General features: G+C 35.0%; 1 protein-coding gene across 12 annotated transcripts in view; it reads right to left on the bottom strand.

Annotated features, from left to right (window-relative positions):
* The window catches only part of LOC113521059 (muscle calcium channel subunit alpha-1), a 91,698-nt gene that overhangs the window by 18,821 nt on the left and 47,360 nt on the right, over positions 1 to 25,517 (bottom strand). For 10 of the 12 annotated variants that reach the window (XR_008253126.1, XM_052897620.1, XM_052897619.1 and 7 more), the window contains exons 3-22: positions 19,308 to 19,600; positions 13,297 to 13,402; positions 11,557 to 11,696; positions 10,678 to 10,784; positions 9,850 to 10,002; positions 9,009 to 9,205; positions 8,418 to 8,521; positions 7,375 to 7,553; positions 6,832 to 6,935; positions 6,100 to 6,215; positions 5,606 to 5,708; positions 4,972 to 5,123; positions 4,319 to 4,529; positions 3,626 to 3,746; positions 3,330 to 3,415; positions 3,142 to 3,245; positions 2,886 to 3,061; positions 2,462 to 2,612; positions 806 to 941; positions 216 to 382 (exon numbers count right to left, since the gene is read on the bottom strand). Coding sequence is in view for 11 of the 12 variants with exons in the window: in XM_052897620.1 (XP_052753580.1) it covers positions 216 to 382; positions 806 to 941; positions 2,462 to 2,612; positions 2,886 to 3,061; positions 3,142 to 3,245; positions 3,330 to 3,415; positions 3,626 to 3,746; positions 4,319 to 4,529; positions 4,972 to 5,123; positions 5,606 to 5,708; positions 6,100 to 6,215; positions 6,832 to 6,935; positions 7,375 to 7,553; positions 8,418 to 8,521; positions 9,009 to 9,205; positions 9,850 to 10,002; positions 10,678 to 10,784; positions 11,557 to 11,696; positions 13,297 to 13,402; positions 19,308 to 19,594 (2,900 nt within the window). In the remaining variant the exon portion in view is untranslated. Of the gene's footprint in view, positions 1 to 215; positions 383 to 805; positions 942 to 1,805; positions 1,939 to 2,461; positions 2,613 to 2,885; positions 3,062 to 3,141; positions 3,246 to 3,329; positions 3,416 to 3,625; positions 3,747 to 4,318; positions 4,530 to 4,971; positions 5,124 to 5,605; positions 5,709 to 6,099; positions 6,216 to 6,831; positions 6,936 to 7,374; positions 7,554 to 8,417; positions 8,522 to 9,008; positions 9,206 to 9,849; positions 10,003 to 10,677; positions 10,785 to 11,556; positions 11,697 to 13,296; positions 13,403 to 19,307; positions 19,601 to 25,517 lie in introns of all 12 variants that reach the window. The other 2 variants (XM_052897612.1, XM_052897614.1) reach the window with 1 other exon arrangement.

Raw genomic sequence — 25,517 nt, 5'->3', positions numbered from 1 at the left:
GCCAAAGAACTATATGAGCAAGTCGAATTCAGGCACCTTCATCGCACTGATTACGAGCAAATTAGAGATATTGTAAAGAAAAACTAAATTAGAAACACTTGAATCCAATGAATTTTGTATGAATTCAAAGGAATGTCAAGATTAAAGTAAATAGCGATCTTTGAGTTTTGCCTACTTAAAGGTATAAATGTGTGAGCTAGTATAGGTTTACTCACTTAAAACTCATAGAGATGAGTGAGACGCAAACGACGAGCATATCGAGCACGTTGAATGCGGAGCGCAGGAAGGCACCCTGGTGGAGGATCAGGCCGTACGTCACCAGCTTCAGGAACAGCTCCAGGGTAAATATACCCGTGAAGAATACGTCAAATTGACTCAACAACTGCGAACAAATAACTATTGTTAAAGTATAATGAATGAATCCTTTAGACGCAATACAAAAGTTATTTGCATTAAAAAATTCTTCACTGCTGAACATAGGCCACCTACTTGGGGTACTTCGCATGTAGTTGCCATGCTTGGCAAACGTCTTGGCAACCACAGATAATACCATACCAAACCATAGTAAATTGTAATACTCAGGTATCAGGTGCTTCATAAACTTTTTAAATTATATATGCATATTACAATTAAAATTTCCAATCGAAAGTACTTTTAACAAATTAAGTTTTAGACTTAGAAAGTTTGTCGTGCTCGAAATAGATTCAAATAGTCTTGATATGATTCTCTATAAGGTTTCTATTTGTCTTTGCTTGCTGATACTAATCAGCACTGACAGCAAACTAGTGAACATGCTAATACGAACCCAATTTCGAAACCCCTTTTGTGCTGCATCTAGAGGATCCTCTGCGGCCAACATGGCCGAGGAGAGCATGATGCACACCAGGATAATATTCCCGAACGGCGAGGATGCTGACAACTTGTAGCAAAACACCCGAAACCTGTGGTAGGAAACATTGCTTACGATCTGTTTGTGGGAGTACTTCTTGTTCGTTTAATGTATATATTCATATATTTAATATAAAATATTGTGTTAAATTTAATTTATAGTATATATTAATATTACCACAAAATATTCACGTGCATAAATAAGTATAACAGCAGAAGTATCAATTATAGTGTACTTTTGTATTAATATTTAATTTAAAATATGATTACAATTAATTAAATATAAATATTAAATTTTTAGCCAGTTTCTTTATCAACAAACCAATACAAATATTACCCACACTTACATAAATAAATATATAGAGTATAAGGAGTAATTTAACAATAAAATATCAATTTAGAAACTGGATATAAATTACAGCATATACACAATAAGGCCATGCAAAATGTATAAAGGCAAAAATAATAATTACAATTTCATGCAACATGCTGACCTTGTTAAAATCTATAAAAATGTAAAATAAAATTCACTAACAGCTTCTATGTGGCTTCTATGTACCTATGACTAAAGGATTTCAGGTTTTCATGCTTTAGAGCTAACAAAAACTGAGGTCTAAACAAACCTATCCTCTAGATGGGAAACAATATTCGGTACCCAGTATTCTCATTGCTACAGGTTTCGTATCGTTCACTCCAAACACAGATGTGTTACATTTACAACACACGTGCATATTCAATTCGAACGATGGAAAATGTATACATGTTGATGACAATAATGACGTTGGATAAACAAAACATGGTCAAGATGATGTACGGAATGACAAGCCAATCTGTAAGGCTGTATTGGACAACACACTGCCAATTGTTTTACAATGAGACACGGGTACCACGTGGAGAGATCACCATTCACCAATCACCTGTTCGTTGGTGAGAATATGAAGAAACTACTAGCGTTCGGTATTGGCGGCGTCTGATTTGGCATGTTCAGTTCTGAAACACGCCGTGGTCTGGCTGTTACCAGTGTTCCCTCCTCTTCTGACTGACCGCCATCTTTGTGAGATAGAAACATATGACGATAGACGATTTGTTTACAATGTTGAATTTGCTTGAAAGGCATATAAAATTAATCTACCTAGGCAGTACATAATTATAATTCTACCTATCTAATAGCAACATGCCGAAAACCAGTTGAATGAATGAAAAGAACCTACTCGTATACTTCTGCGTGACCTATCCTATACTACTTCAATACTAATTTTCAACCCTTGTATAATAAATGAGTAATGCAAACATAAGTATAGTGAGATTTGCTAGTAATTGTGTAAAAACAATAAATCATATTAATAAGATAAAAGTAATCTGATGAAAATATTAAATTTGAGAAAGACGAGTGGCGTAAAATATTTACGAGATCTGTTCTTGATTGCTTGATTGATAACATTAATGTCCTTGAGCTCACAAAAACAGATCATTAGTTTATTATAATAAATAAACAAATAAAGAATTATGTAAATAAACATCTAAACAATTCAGTGGAAGCTCAAATATCATCTGCCGCTGCCTATACCCTAACCTGTTGGTTTTGGAAAATATGAAGAATGACGAAGCATCAGGGATGGGTTTCTTTGTGTCGTGTATATCGACCTCCGAGAGGCGGCGCGGCCGAGCTGACGATGTGGTCGGTTTGCGTTTCAGACGAGGCTCCTCATCCAACTCTGTATTCACTGTTTGAGTTGGTTAGCTATCGTGGTCAAACACTCCACTAGGATCATCAGTATAAACGGGATTCATCTAACTAAAGACCTCAATATAGAATTTAAATGGTAAATTAAGTACTATCAAATACACCGAAAATAATAATATACTATAATTATTACCTTTTTTATTGTGATTTTTTAAACAGTTTGTAATTTCAATGTATTTGATTAATATTTCAATCCAAATCGAGTTTAAATTTATGTACTATATAATTAACTTTTCTGAAAGTATATTCATACCAATGTGATTTCTCTGATGCCCCTCCATCATTTCATGGTTTTCTTCTCTTTCCTGTTCTTCTTCAACTCTTTCTCTTCCACCATCTTCTTCTGTACCTTCACCTTCCTCTCCTTCGCCTTCTATTTCTTCATGCTGTTCGCCTTCGGATCCCGTCTCTTCATATTCTCTTTCAGAGCTAAAATTTGTAAGAAATTGCTTATTATTAAAAATACATATTTAAAAATATTGCAGTTCTATGTTAAGGATGATATTTACTTGTCCGTAGTGTATGCATCGTCATCATGGATATATTCATCATCAGTGTCTACGTGTCCGCCTTCAGTTGCTATTATACTACCTCCATCTTTTTCTTCCGCAGCCTAGAAATGAATTCACAGATCTTAATAACTGGCTCTCCTACTACTAGGTACTTGATATTTTACTCTTGTCGTTGATAAACGTACCCCTTCTTCTTTTTCAATATTAGTTAAGGATTCTGCATCTGCTAAATTATCCACAGCAATAGCCAAGAACACATTTAGTAGTATATCTGTATAGATTTGTTAAGAAAAATATAACATATTCAGTCAACTACTTGTTTAAATTGGTAATTATTATAAATGTTAAAGTTAGTCTGTTGGTTTGTTACATATTTAATTTATTATAAAAATATCGAACCTTCATCTTAATGAGAAATTATAATAAATGACCAAAAAGAATTTCAATGTAACAAAGTAAATGATAATCATGAAAAGGATACAGTTGCCACAAATGAAAAGTATGATGAAGTAGATGCATGCAAGTATTCCAAAAGAACCCACTCCACCGTAAGCTTTAATGCCTTCGTACATTACTGCATTCCAGTCTTCGCCCGTCAGTATCTACAACAAAATATTATAAATAAAAAATAAATACCTTAACGTTTATTTATAATAAGAGTATATATAGAGTTCCACTTATAATAGTATTCATTCATTCACCAAAATATAGACTGCACTCAATGTTACATTTCCGATTATTATCAAACACCAAATTAAGCAACCAGATGGTTTACCATGAAATGAAATTCCGAATTTTCGGACACAATTTCGTATTTTTGTACGTACCGAAATCGACCCAGTAAATGGAGCTTCACATTGTGTTCATCATAAATCCTATCCTAATAGTCCAGAGGAACGGTATTTTAATATTTTTAATAATTTAAAACGGCATGTATTATGTAATTTTAAAATCATATCTTTGTTTCGTTCGTCCCCGAAATTTCGGAAAATGTTTCATGATAAGCCCTCAGGTTATGTGTGTAGGTAGTATATAAAAGAAATACGTACGGGTTCTGATTACTACTTTAATGAATTACTATGTAACTGTGGCAAATACTTAATAAATAATAACATTAATATTATCTACTCGAGAAGTATTATTTCTAAAATTAAATCAATGGTATTGTACTTACCTGAAACACGGTCAGGAGCGCTTGCCAAAAACAGTCGAAATTGTGCCTGTCCTTTTCCTCAACAGGGTCGTAGTTGAATTTCCCACCGAACACCTGCATGCCGAGCAGCGCGAAGATCATGATGAAGAGGAACAGAAGTAGCAACAGCGACGCGATCGACTGGATCGAATTAAGCAGCGATGCCACCAGGTTCGACAGGGAACGCCAATATCTGATGTAGATAAAAAATCAATGTTTATAGTACCAGTTTAAGTTATTATTGGATATGTTTATAATGATAACAATAACTAATAAAAAAGTAGGTAATTAAAATTTCATACTGTCATAGTCACAAAATGTAGATCGACACGGTGATTGCGAGACCATACGTGCTTCGTAATTTTAGAGCCAGCGTATTCTGCAGCTCGGTCAATTATTAGTTGCAAGTAGAACTTATGGTTTCAAATTCTGTACTTAGAAATGACTTTTAAAATATAAGAATGTAAGTTCTTTGGCGATAATATTGAGTGAGATATAATAGTGGGGAGTCTTCAGGAATGGCAACAATGTTGAAAGTGATTTTTATCAATTGATTTTTTTGTGTAATTTTTTTTCCATTCAATATCCAATACTCATTTAACAGCAAAATGTTGCTATTCAGTATAATTACTCACTTGGTGACCTTGAACACTCGAAGCAACCGGACGCAGCGCAGCACAGAGATGCCAAGGGGGGGCATCACCTCAGTTTTGGTGAGGACCATCTCGCTGATGGAGCCCACCACGACGAAGCAATCGAACCGATTGAACAGAGATACAAAGTAACCCTGAAACATACAACACCATCACTAAAATCAATATAAAAATATTAAATCAACTTAGTTAAAATTTTGTAAAAGCTGATGAAGAACACATTGAAGAAGAGGCCAGGTACGACGGCTGATCGAGAACTGTGGAAGAGGAACTCACAGTAATGGAATAAATAGATAAAGTTAATAATGAACGACACTTTGCTTACTCTGTAATACTTAATTTACAAATGAAACAGCAATATTATCATTACATTTAACCAATATTATTAAGTACGTGAAGAAAATACCTTAGAATTTACATATTTGTATTTTATATATATAATTTTGTATATAATTAATGTATATGATTAATTAACTATATTATCTTACTAATATACTTTGTAAAATTGATAATTTCTCTTAGAATTTAATAAAAAGCGTCTATTTATTAGAATTCTGTCAGGACGTGAATTAATATCCATATGATATATATGTCGTTACTGACATATATTGCTCACCTGTAAACCCAAGCTGTACATCTTCACTAACATTTCTAAAGTAAATAATGCTACAAAAAATGCATTTCCGTACTCTTGAAAGTGGTCCAGCCACGTCGGCTGCCTGAAACAAAATGTATTACGAGATTATCACGACAAGTTTGAATTACTAAACAAATAGTTTGTTCAAATAGTAGTTTTCACTGTTTACGAAGTAATATTTAGTTTTTCAGCAGTTCTAGAAAAGAAATTAAGAGGGATAAGAGGAGTGTATATTTTTATATGTAATAAAAAATATTTTTTGTATGTAATTAAATTATAAAAGTGAAATAAAGCAATAATAAAGCAATAAACTGTAGAATAAATAAATAAAATATTTCTTAACTAAAAATAGGGGCATACAATACAAAGTGGATTTCAAAATGTTGAAAACGTTGGAGTAGTAAGAATTTTATGAAGTGGTCTCGGAAGAGGAGGACCGTGTGTGGAATAAGTGAACGAGAAGAGACCCTTACTGATAATGTTCGCTGGCGAGCACGACCGTGTTGAGGAACACCAGCACGATGATGAGCCAGTAGAACGTCTGCGACTTGACCGCGCGCCGGCAAGCGCGCTTCATGCGACGGTTCACCTGCAAAAATATAGTAAGATAAAATAACCCCATCACTAGTAATATACCTTATCAGGTTGACCTCCACGCGGTTGCCTCTAGAAATCATCATGGTTAATTCTTCTTTGTTGAGTTCATCCGAATGAACTAACCTATTTGCTTTTCATCCTCGCCTAGCATCTCTCACTGATGCCCCGCTAATGTTTACCGATAACGCAGGCGAGGTTATTATTTCATTATCACCTATTTAAAATGTTCGACTGTATTAATAAGTGGCAAATGAATCTATTTAAAGAAACATTTGTGCTGTCGAATGCATAAGAACAAAGAAGAAGTCCTTGGTTGCTGTCTCTACTATTTAGTTCTCTTCTATTCTGTTCTCTTCTATATACATATTAGTATTGCATATATATTTAGAGGACGTTTAGTACTTGTTTAGAGGAGTCAGGTGGCAGAACTTTTACGGGTTAATTAAGTATTAACGCCCGATGCCAATTAACGGCAGATAATTTGGTCTTGTTGTTAATTTTAACTCGACGAGTTGGGGAGGCGATGTCGGGTATATGTATATGTATCGTCAGTTCATGACATTTTTCTCGGAGGTTTATTCTAAAAATGTTATTAAAATATATCTTACTTTATCAAAATCTTTCTTCCATAATTTCCCGATGGATATCTTCTGTTGTTCATTGTTTTCTATGCCTAAATGATCAGTGGAGTCGTGTTCGTTCGGCGTTGGACCTGTTGAAACATTACAATCATTTAATTAGTTATAAACTGGTAACAATTACCCGAATGCCTTGATGTCACTCATATTTCTGCCACCAAATAGTTGTAATTATACGGTTGTATCAGTTTAAAAAATAATATATCTTTCTAAGCTTTCTTCTATTCTAAGGTGGAACTAGATACGAAGACATGGAAAGATATTGTTTTCCTAGTTCTCAGGTATAAAAATATCTAAAGATACGGGCATCACAGTGTAACCTGTGATGTTCACATACTGTTCATGTTCATAGACGATGGATACACTACTCCACTTTCCATCAATCGTGTCGTCCACTTGTGATTGCCAGTCGTTGAAAAATAATTTTAATAGAAATAAGCTACTCGTACAAGGACTTTACCATACACTTGTAGTGTTGTGTGACTATGAAATTAAGAAACAAATAATACTGACCAATCCCATAGTCCCTTTTCTGGTCGACAGCGTCGTGCTGGTCAGCCAGGGGCTCCAAGTACTCGGCCTGTGTGATCCAGTCGAGATAACCTTTCAGGTCTTCCTCCAGCTGCTGCTTCTCCCGTAGCTTCTGGAAGTCGCCACGGTTCTTCGCTTTTTCTCTCTCTTTGGAGAACTCTCTAGATATATTGGAAACAGTCAGTAGTTCACCAATGTTGAGTATTATCCGCGGCGGTACGAACGTCGTATGTGCGGTACTATGTAGCTATTACATAACATGTTACTTTTTATCATTTCCTCAAAAAGAAAATAGTAGGAAAGCGTAGTTGTAATGTAATTTCAGGATTTAAATATAAATATCAATTTATATTATTTATATCTGTATTTTCTTGTATGAATTTTATAATAGTTTAACTATTTCTATTATTAATCTAAAAGATACTAAAACAATTGAATAGTTTAGTCATGTAGGCGATATTTATGGACAAAAATGAAATTAATTTATTTGAACTTGTTGTTACTACTTATGCACGAAATATAAATTTATTTTAATAGAACTTGAATGAGGATAAGGTAACCAAATTCTGTTGAAATTAACACAAGAACACACTCCAAAAGGCATTAGTAACAAACGGAAACATTCAATCTAATAATTATTTAGTATTTGAATTACTATTGGACATCAGCAGACTATCCCGTAGTTGGGTCAATTATTATTCATTAATTTTTATTAAAATGTTTAATATATACCTGCAGATGCATTTACGAGTACATTGTACAAACATTATTTATTAAAACAATGTTGCAAAATATGTAATTCTATAATACTAATTAAGATCTATTTCAACCATATTTCTGTAAATAAATTATTATTATTATTTACAATGATAATTAAAAAGCTAAACAACAGGACGGCGGTTTCCGTTGATGTCATGTGTTCAATAAAATAAAATGGTACGGTGTCGCATGCACGTTTAATTATAATCCACGGAACTCTTCGGATGGGTATACATCGAGTTTTACGTTTATAGCACCGTACTCACCCAGATAACACACCGAGAATAAGGTTCATAACGAAAAACGCTCCCAAGATGACCATCGACACGAAATATATCCACTCCCAGCTGTTACCCATCGCGTCTTGTATCTGAAATGAAAACGGACACTATGCTATAGTTAAATAATGTATTAGAATGTGGAAAAGAAAGAAGAAGCATCTGGGAAACATATTAACAGTCCGATCATTTTAAGAGTTTAACTTGGTCATTTATATCAACTGCAAATTAAGAACTTTTAGTTTCTATTGAAACTTTGTAGATTTCATCTCGCATCTTACGGATAGATAAACAAAAATGACAGTTATTACGAATTAGCTTTTTAGCTGTGGAATTCTACGGCTGTGGTGCTTCTTCATTGAATATTCTTGAATTATATTCTATACAAACAAAGCCAATTTTTAAATTTTTAAAGGAATCTACTAATTGAATTACTAAATGAACTAAGTGAATTTATGAATAGTTTATTCACTTTTGTGTTAAAAAGGTCTACATATGTTCCCAAAAATTGACAGAAGGAGAGAAGTTATTATTATAACGAATATAATGATAACAATAATTAAGAAGAACGATACTAACATTATACATGACGTCGGTCCAGCCCTCGAGAGTGATGCACTGGAACACCGTGAGCATGGACAGGCCGAAGTTGTCGAAGTTGGTGATGCCAAAATTGGGGCCGATCCAACCTTCTCTGCATTCCATCTCCTCGCCGATACTCGAGCAGTTGAACCCGTTGTCCAGGTCGCACGGGTGTGGCGAGTCCATGATCTCGTCTATAGATAACAGATTTCTTATAGGTGTTTTATTTGTAGTGAGCCGATTTTATTAATTGTGATTCTTCATGTGGTGATGGAGTAAGAGTAGAACATATCATCAATCATTTTTATTATTCGGATGTTATAGGAGCCGACTAGGAAAAATAAAATATAATACACCTGTGTAAGAGAGAAGGAAAACTCGAAATAATAATCATAAGTGATCACAGTTACACCAGTCACCTGGGCCTCCATCTATAATTGCTTGTGTCATAGGAAATCTGGCAGCGAAAATTCAGAGGCACATTGTAGAACATCCAGACCAGAGTCAACTGTGAAAAGTTCATTGCCTAAATTGGCCCGATCGAAAATCGAACCCAGGAACTTCATTTGTGTAAAGCAATATGCCAAAATGAAAAAAAAAACCAACCAGTTCATGAAGACACTTTGATTTAATAAGTTATTTATTATCGTGACATTGTAATTCCAAACAAACAAGTGGATATGTAATAAATGTAATAGTTTTTATTTTGCTGCTGAGTACTCAACTAAAGAAAGCATTCAACGCAATCACTTACTCGATATATACTATTACAGTTTAAAGTATTTTACGACACATATGTCTATGTACAGTCACAGTTTTTAAAATTCTTTCCACGTACTCGTGAACTTATTGTAGCAACTCTTGTGCATCTTCCCGGAGAAGAGCTCGAGGCCGATGATCGCGTAGATGATGATGACGAATATGACGAGCAGCGCTATGTGCAGCAGCGGTACCATCGCCTTCAGTATTGAGTTCAACACGATCTGTAGACCTGTCAAATAATTGTGCTGTTAAAACATACTTACGAGTACATTACAAGCTTTTATTCTACAGAGTAGTTACGAAAGCATACGATTTAAGTTTAGTTTTTAATTATAGAAAGAGACTTGGCTATTTATGGTAGAGACAATAACTTTGCAACTGTAAATAAACTATAATACTATTTAGCTGTCTAGTATTTCACTCTTGTATTTGTATTATACCATAACATGTCCTCTCTTATTTTAAAATATGTTAATAGCAAATTACACGTAAGTTAAACCGGTATTTATTATATCAAAATCGTAGATTTTATGGAGAGAGCATCAAGTTTTAAAAATGGGTCAACTTTTTGTCAGCTAATTACCAAATAAGTTGACTCGTTTTTATAATCAATGTTCTATATACTTATGCATAAAATGTAGCTTGACACAGCTTGCTTGTATTATTTAATAAAGAAAATTAGTGTTTACGCACTAAAAAGATGCAGAAATTATAAGATAAAATAAATATAGAAGTTATAAAGGAATCACTCATAACTACTTATCACGCAAAATTGTATGACAAATTTGACCCATTTTTCTCTAAGCATTTCTATGGAGATATTCTATCTATATAATTTAAGATTAAAATATGATACATATACAAAACAAATACTTACAAAACTTTTAATAAAAAAATTACTTACTAGGTACACCAGAGACGAGCCGCAAGGGGCGCAGCACCCTAAAGGCGCGCAGCGCTTTCACGTCGAAAGCGTCTTTAAATATACTAGACAGCACCGTGCTCACCATGCTGGAAAGTAGACAAAATAGATTTATAATGCCACTAACAATGGACAAGTAAACTAAGAAAAAGTAACAACTTTCAGTTAAAGGCATAAGTTTCACTTGGGTTGCAGGCTGAACCCTTTGAAACTAAAAGGTCATTAAAACTCATTACCATCCTCGTCTACATGTTAAGTACGGTATGCATAATATCTACGCCAAGTTTATAAGATAACTATAAAGTTAAGAAGAGATGCCATGAAACGGAGCGGAAAATCGCCAGTTTGTAAGTGTAATCGGCAAGATAAGAACGGCTCGCTTCAGTGATCAGGAATGCGAACCGATATACGGGGCGATGATGAAATAATGGTGACTAGAAATAACAGTTTGGCATATCACAGTTATCAGAACCTAAACTAATATGCTTTGGGCTCCGTTTGTATAAGTGACATCTGCTAGGGTTGCAGCGCTATGTTTCGATTTGAAAAGTATCAGTAACATTATTTTAGTAGATAAAAGCAGAATATCTTAAACCTCAGAAATGGTATACGTGTTTTGGATCTGGACCTGCATTTAAACTTTAAGTAAGAAAAAAATAGGAATCAAAAATAACAGCTTATTTAAAAAAAAATCATCATTTTTCATTATCTTCTTCAAATTTCCTTATTTCGTACGTCAAGCTAAGATAAGATTTGGCACACGATTGTAGGGATGATGCCAATTAGAAGAGACTTGTCGATTGACCCTATCAATATGCCATTTCATTTCAGACTCATTTGTAGATCATGTAATCATATTACCCAATGACGACGATGGTGAAGTCGAGCAGATTCCACCCGTTCCTCAGGTAGGAGCCGGCGTGCATGATGAAGCCGTAAGCTATGATCTTCATTACACACTCTCCAGTGAAGATTACCAGGAACACGTACTCGATCTTCTCCTGTGAACACACAATAATTGCGATTTTGATATTGTGAAAATCAGAGTTAATCAAACGATGCCCAAAAATGGGGGTTTGCTACAAAATTGAAATGTATTGTGACCAGTTGTGGTACCAGTATCTGGATTAGCTGCTACCGGCACCCTACATACAGTATCTAGAATAATTGTGGAGGATTGTCAGATGAATGTTTCATGAGGATTTCAGATGTTGTTAATTTTACAAAGATGCAATTACAGAAAAAACGCATTTCTGTCAAATGAATTGGCATTTATTAAGAGATATAACATTTGTTAATATTAAAGAAATACATGAAACTATTTAATAGAATGACTAAAAGCACTTACATGGATTTCTTTTTACAAACAACTTGAAAGAAACATTACTAAAAAACATGACTAAAAAGTATATGAGTAGAGTAGATCTTATTTAGGAATTTATGCAATACACACGTTTGGTACAAGACAATAAGCTAGTACTACACGACAGTGTGGATGGCATTCAGTTCGTCGCAGCGCAGGTGTGCTTCGCGCCGTACTCATTCCCTGTGAGAGCTTTTCGTTCTCTTACATTTTGTGTAAGGAAACTTTTGAGTGATAAATATAATAGAATTGCCAACGCTCTCCTGGCCCACACTCAAGTTGATCGTGAATCATAATTTCAGTAAAGTTTCAAGACATTAATTGCATTCAAGTCTTGTTTCGTTAAAGTATGTTTATTGTTTCAAAAACATACAAGAAGAGCTCTCTATATTTTTATAATACATAGTACTATATTATATTTGTATAACTGCCTCCCTATAGTATGTGTACTACTATAATGTTGTTACTCTAAGTTTAATTTAGTTGATGTTAAGTTAATTACCAATGTCATGTGAATTAGTTAAATATTGATTTTATTTGTGAAAATCTGTAATTGGCTTTTTGTCTTTACTGATTTTTTTACGAGATGTAATTTTCTATCTGTTAGTTTTTCTTTAATAAAAAATAAAATATTTTCATTTAATGTATCTACCCATATTCGTGCAACAAATGATTAGAATTTGTAAATAACTACTTACTAAGCAGTCATTACTCAGTCACGAATTATATAAAGTGGCAAACAAGCATGCGGTCTGCCATGTGGTAAATGGTGATTGTAGCCTATGAACGTCAGCCACATCAGAGGCGAAATTACATAATTATCACAGTATCCAGTACTAGTACTACTTTATCTCATCCTTCACATCTGATCACAGCATGCAAACAAGCGTGGCGACTGAAATAAGATTATTGAAATGTATAAAAGAACTTGCACTTGAAGAAAGTAGTTGAGGATACCTTAACCCAACATTGGAACACTTGTACTGTGGATCATGTCAGCCGTTAGCTGTTCACAGCTGAATATAGGTCTCTCTCCTAAGGAGTGTTTTGCCAGTAGTTGGCAGGTGGTTTGCCAAACACAGTTAAGTTTCAGCGATGGTTTAGAAGGGATGCTGTTGTCCATTTCTCGACCATTCGATTCTTTTAGTCGCCTCTTACGACACCCACGGGCAAAGAAGAGGTGGCCCAATCTATGTCGGGACCAGACGGCTATAAATAATAATGATTAAATAACTTACCAATACTGAATTGGTGTAGTTGGAGTCGCTGGCTGGGTAGGGCGTGTACACCGCCAGCGCTATGCAGTTCGCGAATATCGTCGTCAGGATCATCCACTCGAAAGGTCTGATTTGGACTGTTTTAAGGAAATACTCGATACCTTGCACAACATTAAATCTTATATACAAATAGATTTTCCTTAGTAAAAAACAGCTTCTTTATCGACGTAAAGACTTTATTAAATAATACTGTTGCTAAACTAATTAATTTCGTTAAAGAATTTACGACGACCTTAGGTTTGTTAAGAAAGTATTAAATATGGCGTTAGTTTGTACCAAAAAAATGCCTGAATACGCAAAGACATGAGACATAATTCCTTAGAAATAGATAAAGTTAATAATAGTTTATCGATTCGCACACAAACGCATAGTATCTATTTCACTGACCAAAATTATTCTTGTTAGATATATAAATTTATCTATTTTGTAATATATTTATAAAAAAATCCAGATATTTGAATTCTGTGGCAAATATCTTATTTTTAGTCTGGATGTAGATGTACCATGACGCTGTGATCACATCTACACATAAATTAATGCACTAACAGTTATTTACTATTTCTTATACTAACAGTTATGCAAAGAATTCGGATTATAAAAATATAAGATTTAATATAATTCCTCATTATATTGAATTTACAAATGTCTTTCAATTCTATTGCGTAACTCTATTTTTTTTATGCAACTTAGAATGGCAAACAAGCTGACCGACTACCTAATGGAAAGTGTTTTCAGGTCATGATGATTTTCACATGACCTTTTCAAGGATAAGCATTTATATCTTAGATTTTGAGTTAGTCAGGAAGTTACGAGAATAGAATTAAATTGACAAACTAGTGACCACACAAACAAAAATAGAGTCGTGGGAAGAGTGGTTTAGTAGTAAAGTTGTTAGAAATACTACTCGTAGTAGCTTCTTAGGAATATAGGCTGTTAGGACTCTGTGTGGCGCTCTTCACTGTCTATATAACTTCGATATAAATAGTACAGATATGTTCGCAGCGCGTTTAAACATAACTCTACATTTTAATTTCATATTTACATTCCGTTCTGTTTTATATACATTTTATAGCCCGCTGTATTTGTGATACAGTAGTGGTGGAATGACCTGGTTTAAACAGCTGAACTGATTGGAATATTTGGTACACAGGTGGATCACATTCTAGAAATACTTTTATTTATAATTGGTGTGAGTAAAGCTGCGGCTTACAACTAGTGAATAGGCAATGTACTGTGCATCTGTAGTGTTGGTTGTGTGTGGATGCGAGTGCGGGCGGCGGCCACTTGGCAACGCATCAGCCAACATCGTATAACGCACTGCTTATGTACAGATGTCAAGTAGGTATGTATTTAGTACAGAAATATCACACTACCTACGCGTTGTAATGCTAATCTATTTATAAATATTACAAAGGCGGACGATCCAAGTTGGTGACACGAGCGCGCCGCTGCCAGTGAAAGTTGGAAAGTTAATTCTTTCTAATTATATATGCACGTTTCATTTATTGTTTTTGTATGCACTAGCGAGCCGCCCCGGCTGCACACCGCACAGTTATAAAGTCCGAAATGATCATATTTTTCAAGCTAGAAATAATTATGAACATTCACAAAATTGCCATGCATTGTCAGGCGGATCGGCAACAGAAGTTAGGCTTTTGGTGATCTTTTAAAAAGGACGCTGCTGTTCATCCCTCGACTAATTAGTTCCCTTAGTCGCCTCTTATGAGACCCACGGGAAAGGAATGTATATGACCAAAGTAGCACATAATTGTTATATATGAAAAAATAAAATTCGTTCAAAAAATAGAAATGGTTTTGAAGTAAGTTTTAGCTTTTTTATCAGCTTAGTATAGGAAACAGTACTAATATGTGTAAAATTAATTGAGAATAAACTATGAAATAAATATGTAATATCAAATGGGGTAGACAGAGACATTTGTCGCTGTTGGCGTTGTAGTGAGGGTAACGTTTGGAGTCCCCTGAAGTCCTACCATCATCATCATCATTTCAGCCATTATCTACTGGATATAAGCCTCCCCCATAGACTACCATAAAAGACGTCCTGAGCCGCCTGCATCCACTGACTCCCTGCAATGCATTTCTTAAGTCCTATACCTTATTTTATTAAAAAAAAAAAAACTATATGTATAAGAATCCGAAAATTCCTACAGGTAACATAATTAAAAGAAAAAGTGATGAATGTGACGCGATTAAACTTCATTAACGTTTAATTTAAAGTGTTTATAAAGCTCGTTTTATAGCACCTGTAAGATATTATAAATCTCTATGATAACAGACACATGAGTTATTTTAAACACGCCACTTTCATCGGATAAAACGCGTGTAGCGTGTCGTGTACGTAATTATGGTGATAAATGAACTCGCGCGACAACCTGCGACTCATTCTAATAGATTGCGTTCAAAAATTTCACAGTTATGATGAGGTGCTGTTAGGTTAAATATGAAGGCAATAACCAAATATTTTATTGCAACATTTGTCTAATGTCTAATGTTATATACTCGTATATAGGTTTTGTATTTGCAGTTGTCGCAATGCATTGCAACTGAGGCACTATCTTTTTGACATATCCCGGTTGTACTTGAAACGAACTGTTTTTTATTAAATTATTAGGATGACCCTAACATGACATAACACTATACTCTGTTACGTCCATGGTGCTGCTTATGTCTACAGGCGACGGTTACCACTTTCAATCAGGTGGGCTGTCAGCTTGTTTGCCATTCTAAGTTGTATAAAAAAAAACTTTGTTCTTTTTAATATAATTATAATTGTAATTTATAGAAAACGGAATTTACATCACAGAGTTCACGATAAATGTCCAAGAGCTCGCTCGATCTCGACTGTGAACATATTTTTTTGGATATTGTACTTTTGGGTTTTAGGTGGCGTACTGGCGCAAGTAATTTTTTTGTCTTGTCTTAAATATGAAGTTATATTTAAAAAAAAAAAACTGTTTATTAAATAAGTAATATATGTCAGTAATATATACGAGTCTCGGTCTCCGGATACTATCGTTTCGGAACGTCTAAATATCTCGATCTTAAAGAATGTCATAAAGATTTATGTTAAAGAAGATATTGCCAAAAACTGGTATCCGAGAAACGTCATACATTAATTCTCGTCAGAGTCAAAGCATTTCATTAAATTACCGCTTATGTTATGGCACAATGTCATTACCAGCGAAGAATTTCCGCGATCACGCGGCCGTCATTCATTCATAGCGGCCCGCGTGCCTGCTGGCAAGCGACCAAGTTTTTTCTCCATTGTTTACCTACAATTAAATCATTATATACTGTTCGGGCATTGTACCAGAGTACCTTTATAACGGAGTGTAAGCTTTTCAGTCAGTTCTCGACCTAGAAAGTGCGTAATTGTATTTTTATTTATTTTTTCCAATCGACAGGGTTTGCTAATGTATTGGTTAAACAATAATTGTATCAATGAAATTGTCTAAAACTAAACATATGTTTAGAGAAGAGCTAAAAATGTTTTTAATTATTAAACAAAAATTTGGCATACCTAATAGGTATCTAGCGGAAATATTTACCGCTTGATTGCTTGAATGTGACAAAAAGTGACCTCTGACTATCCCTCCTCCAATGCTGTTATTTATTTATTTAATTTTAGAATAAATATTAAATGGTGGCGAATGTAATGAACACATACAATGTATTTTATTTATATTTATTTTTTTATATTGTTTTTAAAAAGAACTAGCTTTTACCCATAACAGATTATTAGGGTTTATCTCTTTTGAGGGCAAAATAACAAACCGACTTATAACCAATTGTGTTACTATGGCAGACGCATGAAAGAAAAAATGTTACGAGCTTTTTATATTTTGCTTTTTTTTATATATGCATACTTTTATCTCTTTTTACTGTGTATATCTGTTGTTATTTGTGTAACTTGCTGTAAGTAATGCAAATAAATTATATATCTATCTTTATGATAATTGCAGGTTTTATTATGGAGCAGTCTTCAATTATGGTTTAACGATTGTCACTTTTTATATTGTACGCTGGCTAAAGAGATTTTTTGCTGAACTGCACGAGAGGGGGTTCTGTTGGAATAGACACGTAAAACAAAGACCTTCTAACTATATCGGGTAAGAAACGTTAAAAGGAAGGTAGACCTCACCATCATATGGAAGTAACTAACACACACACAGTCTCGCACGCACACACAGTGCATGTATTAAAAGAAATGTTTCCAAATACATTAACGGTTGTTAATTTTATTGCAGCCCCAATAGTAACTGCCGGTCCACTTGCTCGTGGTTACCGCAGAATCGGCAGCAGCGCCCCGCCGCGGTACACTTGGCCGCGCGCCAACATGCGTCGCTCGCGATGAGGAACCGCTCGAATTTAAAACACAATATATCCTTCATCGTAATTTATTTATATCGAATGATTTTTATGTCCATAAACTGTTTGCTACATACAAAATATTATTATTAATATGTATCGAGCTAGCTATAAATCGTATTACTCTCGCTCGATTTGTTTGCGTTCTAGCATCGTGGATAGAATTCTGTTAAATATTTTTATTTATTCACCAAATAAACTGGAAGAACAAAATTTGTTGTAAAATTTTTTACTCTTGTATTATACTCATATCTTACGTATTTATTTAACAGATATATACTTTTTTTTAAATGGGTGATAATGGAATGGTAACCCCGCCTGCGCTATCGGTATATACCGGCGGGGCACCAGTGAATGATGAAAGCAGGTCAGTTAACCCATCGTGCCGAATTCCACTAGAATTAACCACGATGGTTTCTAGGGAGAACCACGTGGAGATCGACCTGATAAAGTGTATTGCTGGCAATGTATCAGTTAGACCCTATTACTAACAATCCCTTTCCCCCCACAAATATATACTTGGATCGTTTTATTCTTTACATGTACGTTAACAAAATGAAGAGATTTTATGGTTTTTCTTAGTACAATGACGACAGTCAACAAGTTTTTTTTTTTTTTTTACAACACAGGGGGCAAACGAGCATGCGGCTCACCTGATGGTAAGTGACTACCGCCGCCCATGGTCACCCACAACACCTACGGCATTGCAGGTGTGCTGCCGGCCTTTTAAAAAGGAATATGCTCTTTTCTTGAAGGTTATGTTGTCGTATCGGTTCGGAAATACTGCTGCTGGAAGTTGATTCCAAAGAGTGGTTGTGCGTGGGAGAAAGTGCCTTGAAAAACGCACGGTGGAGGACCGCCACTTGTCCAGATGGTTGCGATGAAATTTTAGTTTATGGCGGGTTGTACGATGGTGAAAATCTGCAGCAGGTATCAATCCGAACAATTCTTCAGAGCACTCCCCATGATAAATTCGGTAGAAAATGCACAGAGATGCAACATCTCTACGCAGTTCCAGTGGGTCGAGCCGGATAGTAAGACGCCGATCGTCAACAATTCGAGCTGCCCGACTTTGAATGCGGTCTAACGGAAGGAGTTGGTACTGTGGCGCTCCTGCCCACAGGTGAGAACAGTATTCCATGTGTGGCCTCACTTGAGCTTTATATAGTTTCAGGCGGTTTTCTGGCGTGAAATACCGTCTCACCCTATTGAGCACCCCCAGTTCAAGTTCAAGTTCAACAAGTTCCTCTGTTTACCCATGTTGACTTTTCTTTCATGAAAAAAAGGAATTACTATTGGATTAACTTGAGGGTTAAACCTTATCGGTTGCAAAAATTATCATCAAAATCAATACAGTGTGGTGCAGGACTCGCATGAGACTGATGACAGAGCTATTAATAACTCACTCAAGAGCAATCCTATCTGATCCCTGAACCATTGAAACGAAGAAGAAAGTGTAAAAGCGGCAAAAAATATTATACAACGTGGGTAGTATGGGTATATTGGAATACACAGAGGACCTCCCTTCTGGAGTTAGTTAAAAACGTTACACAAAAAACCAAAATATTTTTTTAAAAGGATACTTCCATTCAACTATATCTATACACAGCTTCCGTAGAGGGTTCTTCAAGGTCAGACAAAAGAGTGCCCTCTTCGGCCGCTCCTGCTGGACTTTGGGTCCTCTTCTGGGCGGTTTTCTCGGTGCAGGTGGTACTGGTATCAAGGGTCCGGTGCCGTCGATAGTGGCGGCGGCCGTGCCTGTGACGAGGGCGGTAGCGGTGACGGCGGTGGTGGCCGCCCCCGTGGGAGTTGTGGCGGCGGGGGGTGCGGTGGTCGCCGGCTCCTCGCCGCCACTCTCTTGCATGTTCATCTTGTTCTGGAAACAATAAAAAGGTTTATTGATCGATCAACTTTACTATCTATTCAGCGTATGATACCTCTCTTTCCGAGGACGTCAATGGATGTGAACGAAACAGTAGAATAAAAGATATATCATCTTAAAAGTACACCAAAGGAGTAAATTAAGTATAACGATACTGACAGGAATTAGAGGGAAAAGAGAATCACATGTATTATATGATTTGTGAACCTATTTTCTTAATTTATTGTGCAGTACGCCAACACCAAATAAATGAGAAAATGCTATGCACCTATGGGACCCTTGTTCCTAAGAATTTCGTCAATTTCTCTCACTGTATAAAAGGAACCTGCGTTCAAAATGGCATTTTTCTTGCCCTACTGGTATAAACTACATACATACATACATACATATCTGTCACGCTTGTCTCCCATTAGTGTAGGCAGAAATATTGGAACGCCGAATGATTCGATTCAAACAAATCTCTTTCGCCTCTTTCACATTTATCAATCTTTTCATACACGCTGTCCGGTTACGGGTACTTTTAATTTGGCGTGCGTGTATAAACTATGTGTGAAGTATTTGTTTACTAAGTTTCCACATTGGTAAAGAGTAACAAATAAACATTAGTCTGTGAACAACAAATTGAAAGCGATTGACTTCATTTATTCCTTTTCATCTGCGCAAGTTGTGCACGGATTCTAGAAACAAGGTTATGTTCCTTCGTGTAGACTTTACTTAAAAGAATGATGCATAGAAACAGTCATTAATATCGGTCAGTGACACGCAGTCGAAATTACGGAGCCACTTAATGTGGCAGTTAACTCGATATATCTTTAAATCAAGTCGCTAGCGGGTTAGACAGAAAATACTGAGTGCCAGTAACCTCTGTCCCTAAACCATACATACATCTCTTGCTAGCTTCAATCTTTCGTCAGACATTCTTCCTACATCCTCGGACCCACGTAGGATGCCCTTTTTAACAGACTTCCAAAAGAAGAGGATTCTCAATTCGTCTAATTTTTTACTTAGGTCCTAAAATAACGTAGGTGTATGGTAACAAAGTTATTCTGAAATTCCCATGAAATCGCGAGTAAAGGAATTCATATGGACGAAACCGCGTGAAATAACTATTTATAGTATATAACAGAAAGAGAATATTTCCAGAGTTAAAGACAACGTGCTAAAAGTTTTATTGTCCAATGCAATAAAGGATGCCCCACTAGAACAGTTCCATTCAAGTTCTTACTTCCGCGTAATATATTGCTTTACTGAGGCATCCAACATATTCTTAATGTGCACAAAGGCACGTGGAGAAATCAAACAAAAACGTCAAGAGTGAGTCGAATAACGAATAAAAATCGAAGCGAGTTCGACGGCCCAGTATTTATAATAACGGCGCGCTCGTCCTTCATCTGTTCAAACAATGCTTTGATGTTTCCATATGTTTATTAGTTTTAGTGTTTATGGATAAATAATTAGAAAGTAAACTAATTCTCCGACCGCATATTATTATACTAATAATGTATTAGTTCTCAAAATATAAATAGCACATCTACTGATCGTTGGACGATAGCTTCGTTTGTATATGAAGGTAGAAGTTCATTATATGTAGTAATTAACTGACTTCGAAAGGAGGAAGTGCTCATTTTGACTAGATTTTTGTGTAGTTTTATTCTTTCTTCGTCTTTGCCAATTCATGATAGATATACTGACGATCTTGCGGTCGTTAGGGTTTACTCTTGTACTGATCCGATAATTTTGTCACGCTTGAAGTAGACTTTTTTTAAACAGAGATAAGGTATCACATTATACATTTACTCATGAAAAACAAATATAAGCGACTGAGAACCTGGCCATTTTTAAAGTCGCTTAAAAATCGATCAAGTGCGTATAGGATAAGGGGTCAAAGATTTTCGTAGGTGTGCGATCATGTCTCGGTAAGTACTTACGATACGAAGTAACCTAAATAAATAGAATGTATAATTTGTTAATTCATAAAAATAAGACGGTATCCTCGTCTGCACTATCGGTATACACTAATAACACACAATACAGTGATGATAAGAGACGATGAAGTCAGATCAATTTGCTCATCGTGACAAATTGATCAGAAATTAAACACGTTGGTTTCCGGAGACAACTGCGTGGTGTTCACACGTCTAATAGTTTATTGCTAGCAACGGAGCAGAGCGGATATTAACCTGTCCATCACATGTAATTCATTAATAACAGTAACGAACGACTCGAGGCGTGGAGCCAATGAAAATTCGCACAGAGTCATTCACCAGCGACCGAACTAAAAAAAGCGCATTTGTACGAATTGTTTCACTTTGAATCACAATGGATTCCGGGAATGCATTAAAATGCGTTGACGCGCTGACTCATCGACAGCAACGGGCAGTTGATAAAAAGCAAACACGCGGCGAACTTTTAATGAGATCGAGTTCACGTTAACAGCTGTCGTAAAGTACTTTTTAGTGACTTCGAAAACGAAGAGTTTCCCAATTCGTCTCTATGTTCTCAGTAGATGTTACATCGCTAATTCTGAATCGATTTTGGTAATTATTTGTTTAATCAGCACAATCTCCTTCCGTGTTGGTGTCACACTAACTCTTTGACGATTGAAGCCGCTGTTTTCATTGCAAAGTAAAACTCTGCTTGTCGTTAAGAAAATTCTACTGCCCACACTTTTAATTCCAGATTTAAAATTTGAATATTTACAATGTAATGAACGATCTGAATTTGAATCTAACTAAATCCATGAAATACATCATCGGTCATTCGTGTATTTAATTATTTTATCACTTGTAACTTTCTTTTCACCCAAAAATATATAATAAATTTCTGCGTTCTATCATAGAGGCAGAGACATTTTGTATTTTTTTTTAAATAAGTCAATTTTACTGCTCATTGATAAGGTATATTATTAGTATTTGGCTATTTCTGGACAATAAACTATAGATATTTTGCATAAGTGTGACTTCTTCTAACTTATTTCAGTTTGTAATGTTGTCTTTTTTTTATTATAATATAAAATGTCACAATCATTTTACATAATTGTAATCCATGGAATAGATAAATTTCACTCGCAATAATATATTTATAATATTTTTTGTTTTTTATATTATAATAATTGAATTAATATTAGTAAACACACGAATATATTTTCTTTTAAATTTTGCCCACTTTATGGGTAGAACGCGGCATGTGCTTTTATTATTTCTGTATTGTAACATCATAATAACCTGTATTTCTTGCAAATAAAGAATTTGATTAGATTTTTTTTGCGGAGCAAAATATACTTATTATGATCTAGGAGTTATCATATTTAAATAACTTACTGTTTGACTACTCATGATCACTCATCGCTTGGCGTCCCCTATTATACTCGTACACTAAAGGTGGATGCAGGTGGCTCAAGATAGTCGATAGTTTAGTTATTTGAATGACAAGTGTGCATGGTGTTAATTAATTATGCACGGGCTTTTAACCACTATGTAATTTTAAACATAGTATATTTAAATAAATATACATAATGTTAACAGAGATTGGAAAGAGTAACTGTTGAGATTCCTGCAGGCTATTCTCAACAGATAACAAACTTCTTGAACTCTGCAGTAGATTAAAAAATAATGTCAATTTAAAAGTGCTTGTAAACAAGTCTATTTGAATAAAGATGATTTGAATTTAAATATATATTTATGTCTCTCAATTGTCAAATAAATGTCGAGTCGACATAGATCCGTCAAATCAAAAATATTGGACTGTAAGTGTGCTTGGTTGGGGGCTCGATGGTTGTGTATCAATGTTGAGGTTACTTGTTTATGTTTGAATCTAAACTCGCGTACTGCTTATGTTTTGTTCCACAATCTACTTCGAGTGCAGTACGTACTGCTCCAAATACCTGTGAGATGGAACGCATTGCATCACGTTCGCTGTAGTTTCCGCTGCAATCACCTTCCGTTGTATATTGTTTATTATTATATTTAAACATCAGTCTAAGACTAATAACTAGGCAGGTACATCATCATCATCACTTCAGCTATTTACTATCTTGAGCTCATTCCTTGTTACTGACTTTTTTTGATGGATAATAATAGGACCCTGCTGTGCACACGGTACCCACTGGCGGGGCACCAATAAGGGTTCATAAGTGAGAATGGAAAGGCAGGTCAGTTAGCTCATCGTAATGAATACACCTGGAATTCAGCACGAGGCTTTCATGGAGGGACTGTGCAAAGGTTGATCTAGCTACTAATGAGGCTGATAGTAAGCATTAAAAGGAATCCCTTCCCTTCCTTGCTACTGAATGACAGACAAGCTGTGCCCAGGATTCTTGCAATTGGGAACTTACAAATATGTAATCTCGGAGGAAATTACGGGGACCAGTGGACTCATTGCTAATAATATACAGTACATGTTAATTTAACCTACACGCAATTCATCCTTGAAAAAAATGGTGGTTAATTCTTGACGAATTCGTCACGGTGCACCAACTGACACGCTTTCCTCTTCGCTTATCATCCATCACTGATTACACCAATAGCGCAGACGAGATTTATTTAAAAATCACAGTATATGTCGTTCATTAATGCTATTATTTATTAATTTATGAACCTTTAATATATCTAAAAAGTGTAAATGTCGGACTTAACATCACATGGTGTTATCTACTGGCCGACCGTAGACAGTAATAATAGGAAATATAATTGACGATGCAACGTAATGAACAATATTAAATTAAAACAGTAATTTTATTATGTAGTATTATTTTGAATTTCAATAACTTGTATCCAATTTGAATTAAATTATTATATTTATTCTATCGTTCTAGTCGCATTTGGTCTGTCAGGGGATGGACATACCATCAGTAGACAACATTTGAATTAAATTATTTAAGATATTGTACAACTGGCATAATTTGTACTAATACGGTAGTGAACATTATTTATTTTATTTATTTATTTATTTACACTTTATTGCTTCAAGTAAAAAGAGAAATAACAAATACAGTAAATATTAATGAGAAGTGATACAAAAGGCGGCCTTATCGCTAAGCAATCTCTTCCAGACAACCTTTGGGTAGAGGACATTGAGAAAAAGACAAAGAGTAGGTGGCGCACTATTATATAAATATTATCATATACAAACATATATAGATACATACATACATATATACACATACATATATAATATATACACAATTAAATATATACATAACATACACATACTTAACAGCACACATACAACAGAAAAAAAAATTACGAAGGAAAACGAAGAGAGAACACAGGAAAATAGTACTAAAGTGAGAGGTAGTAAGATTTAACAGAGGTTTTGAAGCTAGTAACAGTTTGAGTGCACCGAATAGAGGCAGGTAGTGAGTTCCATAGGCGAACTGCCTGAACAGTAAAGCATTTAGAATAAAAGGAAGAAGAATGAGTGGGAAATTTAAGTCGTCATTATCCATTTAAAATAAAGAATCATCAAAACCAATACAGAATTGGCGACGTATTCACCAAAATACTATGGAATACCTTTCTTAAGTTGGTTGAGAATAACAACACAGTAGCCTCATATACATTCGTGTCACGGTTTTATTTAGCTTTCAACGAACGTTTATTTTTGATACCACTTATTATAATTTATAAAGTTCAAAGGATCCCATATCTATGTATAGACTATAGATAAATAGATAATTATAGGTCACGGCGGTACGCTAACATTGGGAATGTGGGTGGTGACTGCGGAACTTGGTTGTAAAAATATTTAAACAATACAATTATAGAGAGAAATAGTCGCGAATAGAACGGGTTATAGTATTTGTACCATAGCAAATGACGATGCAGGTGGCAATTTTAAATAAAAATTAATGTAAATTTTGTAAAGGTTGTTGAAATTTCTCACGAGCGGCGAGGGAATAAAATAGCTTCTG

The sequence above is a fragment of the Galleria mellonella genome, unplaced genomic scaffold (assembly GCF_026898425.1).
Source record: "Galleria mellonella isolate WM207_F2 unplaced genomic scaffold, CSIRO_AGI_GalMel_v1 utg377, whole genome shotgun sequence".
Lineage (NCBI taxonomy): Eukaryota > Metazoa > Arthropoda > Insecta > Lepidoptera > Pyralidae > Galleria > Galleria mellonella.
This window is presented reverse-complemented; position numbering and strand designations above follow the sequence as displayed.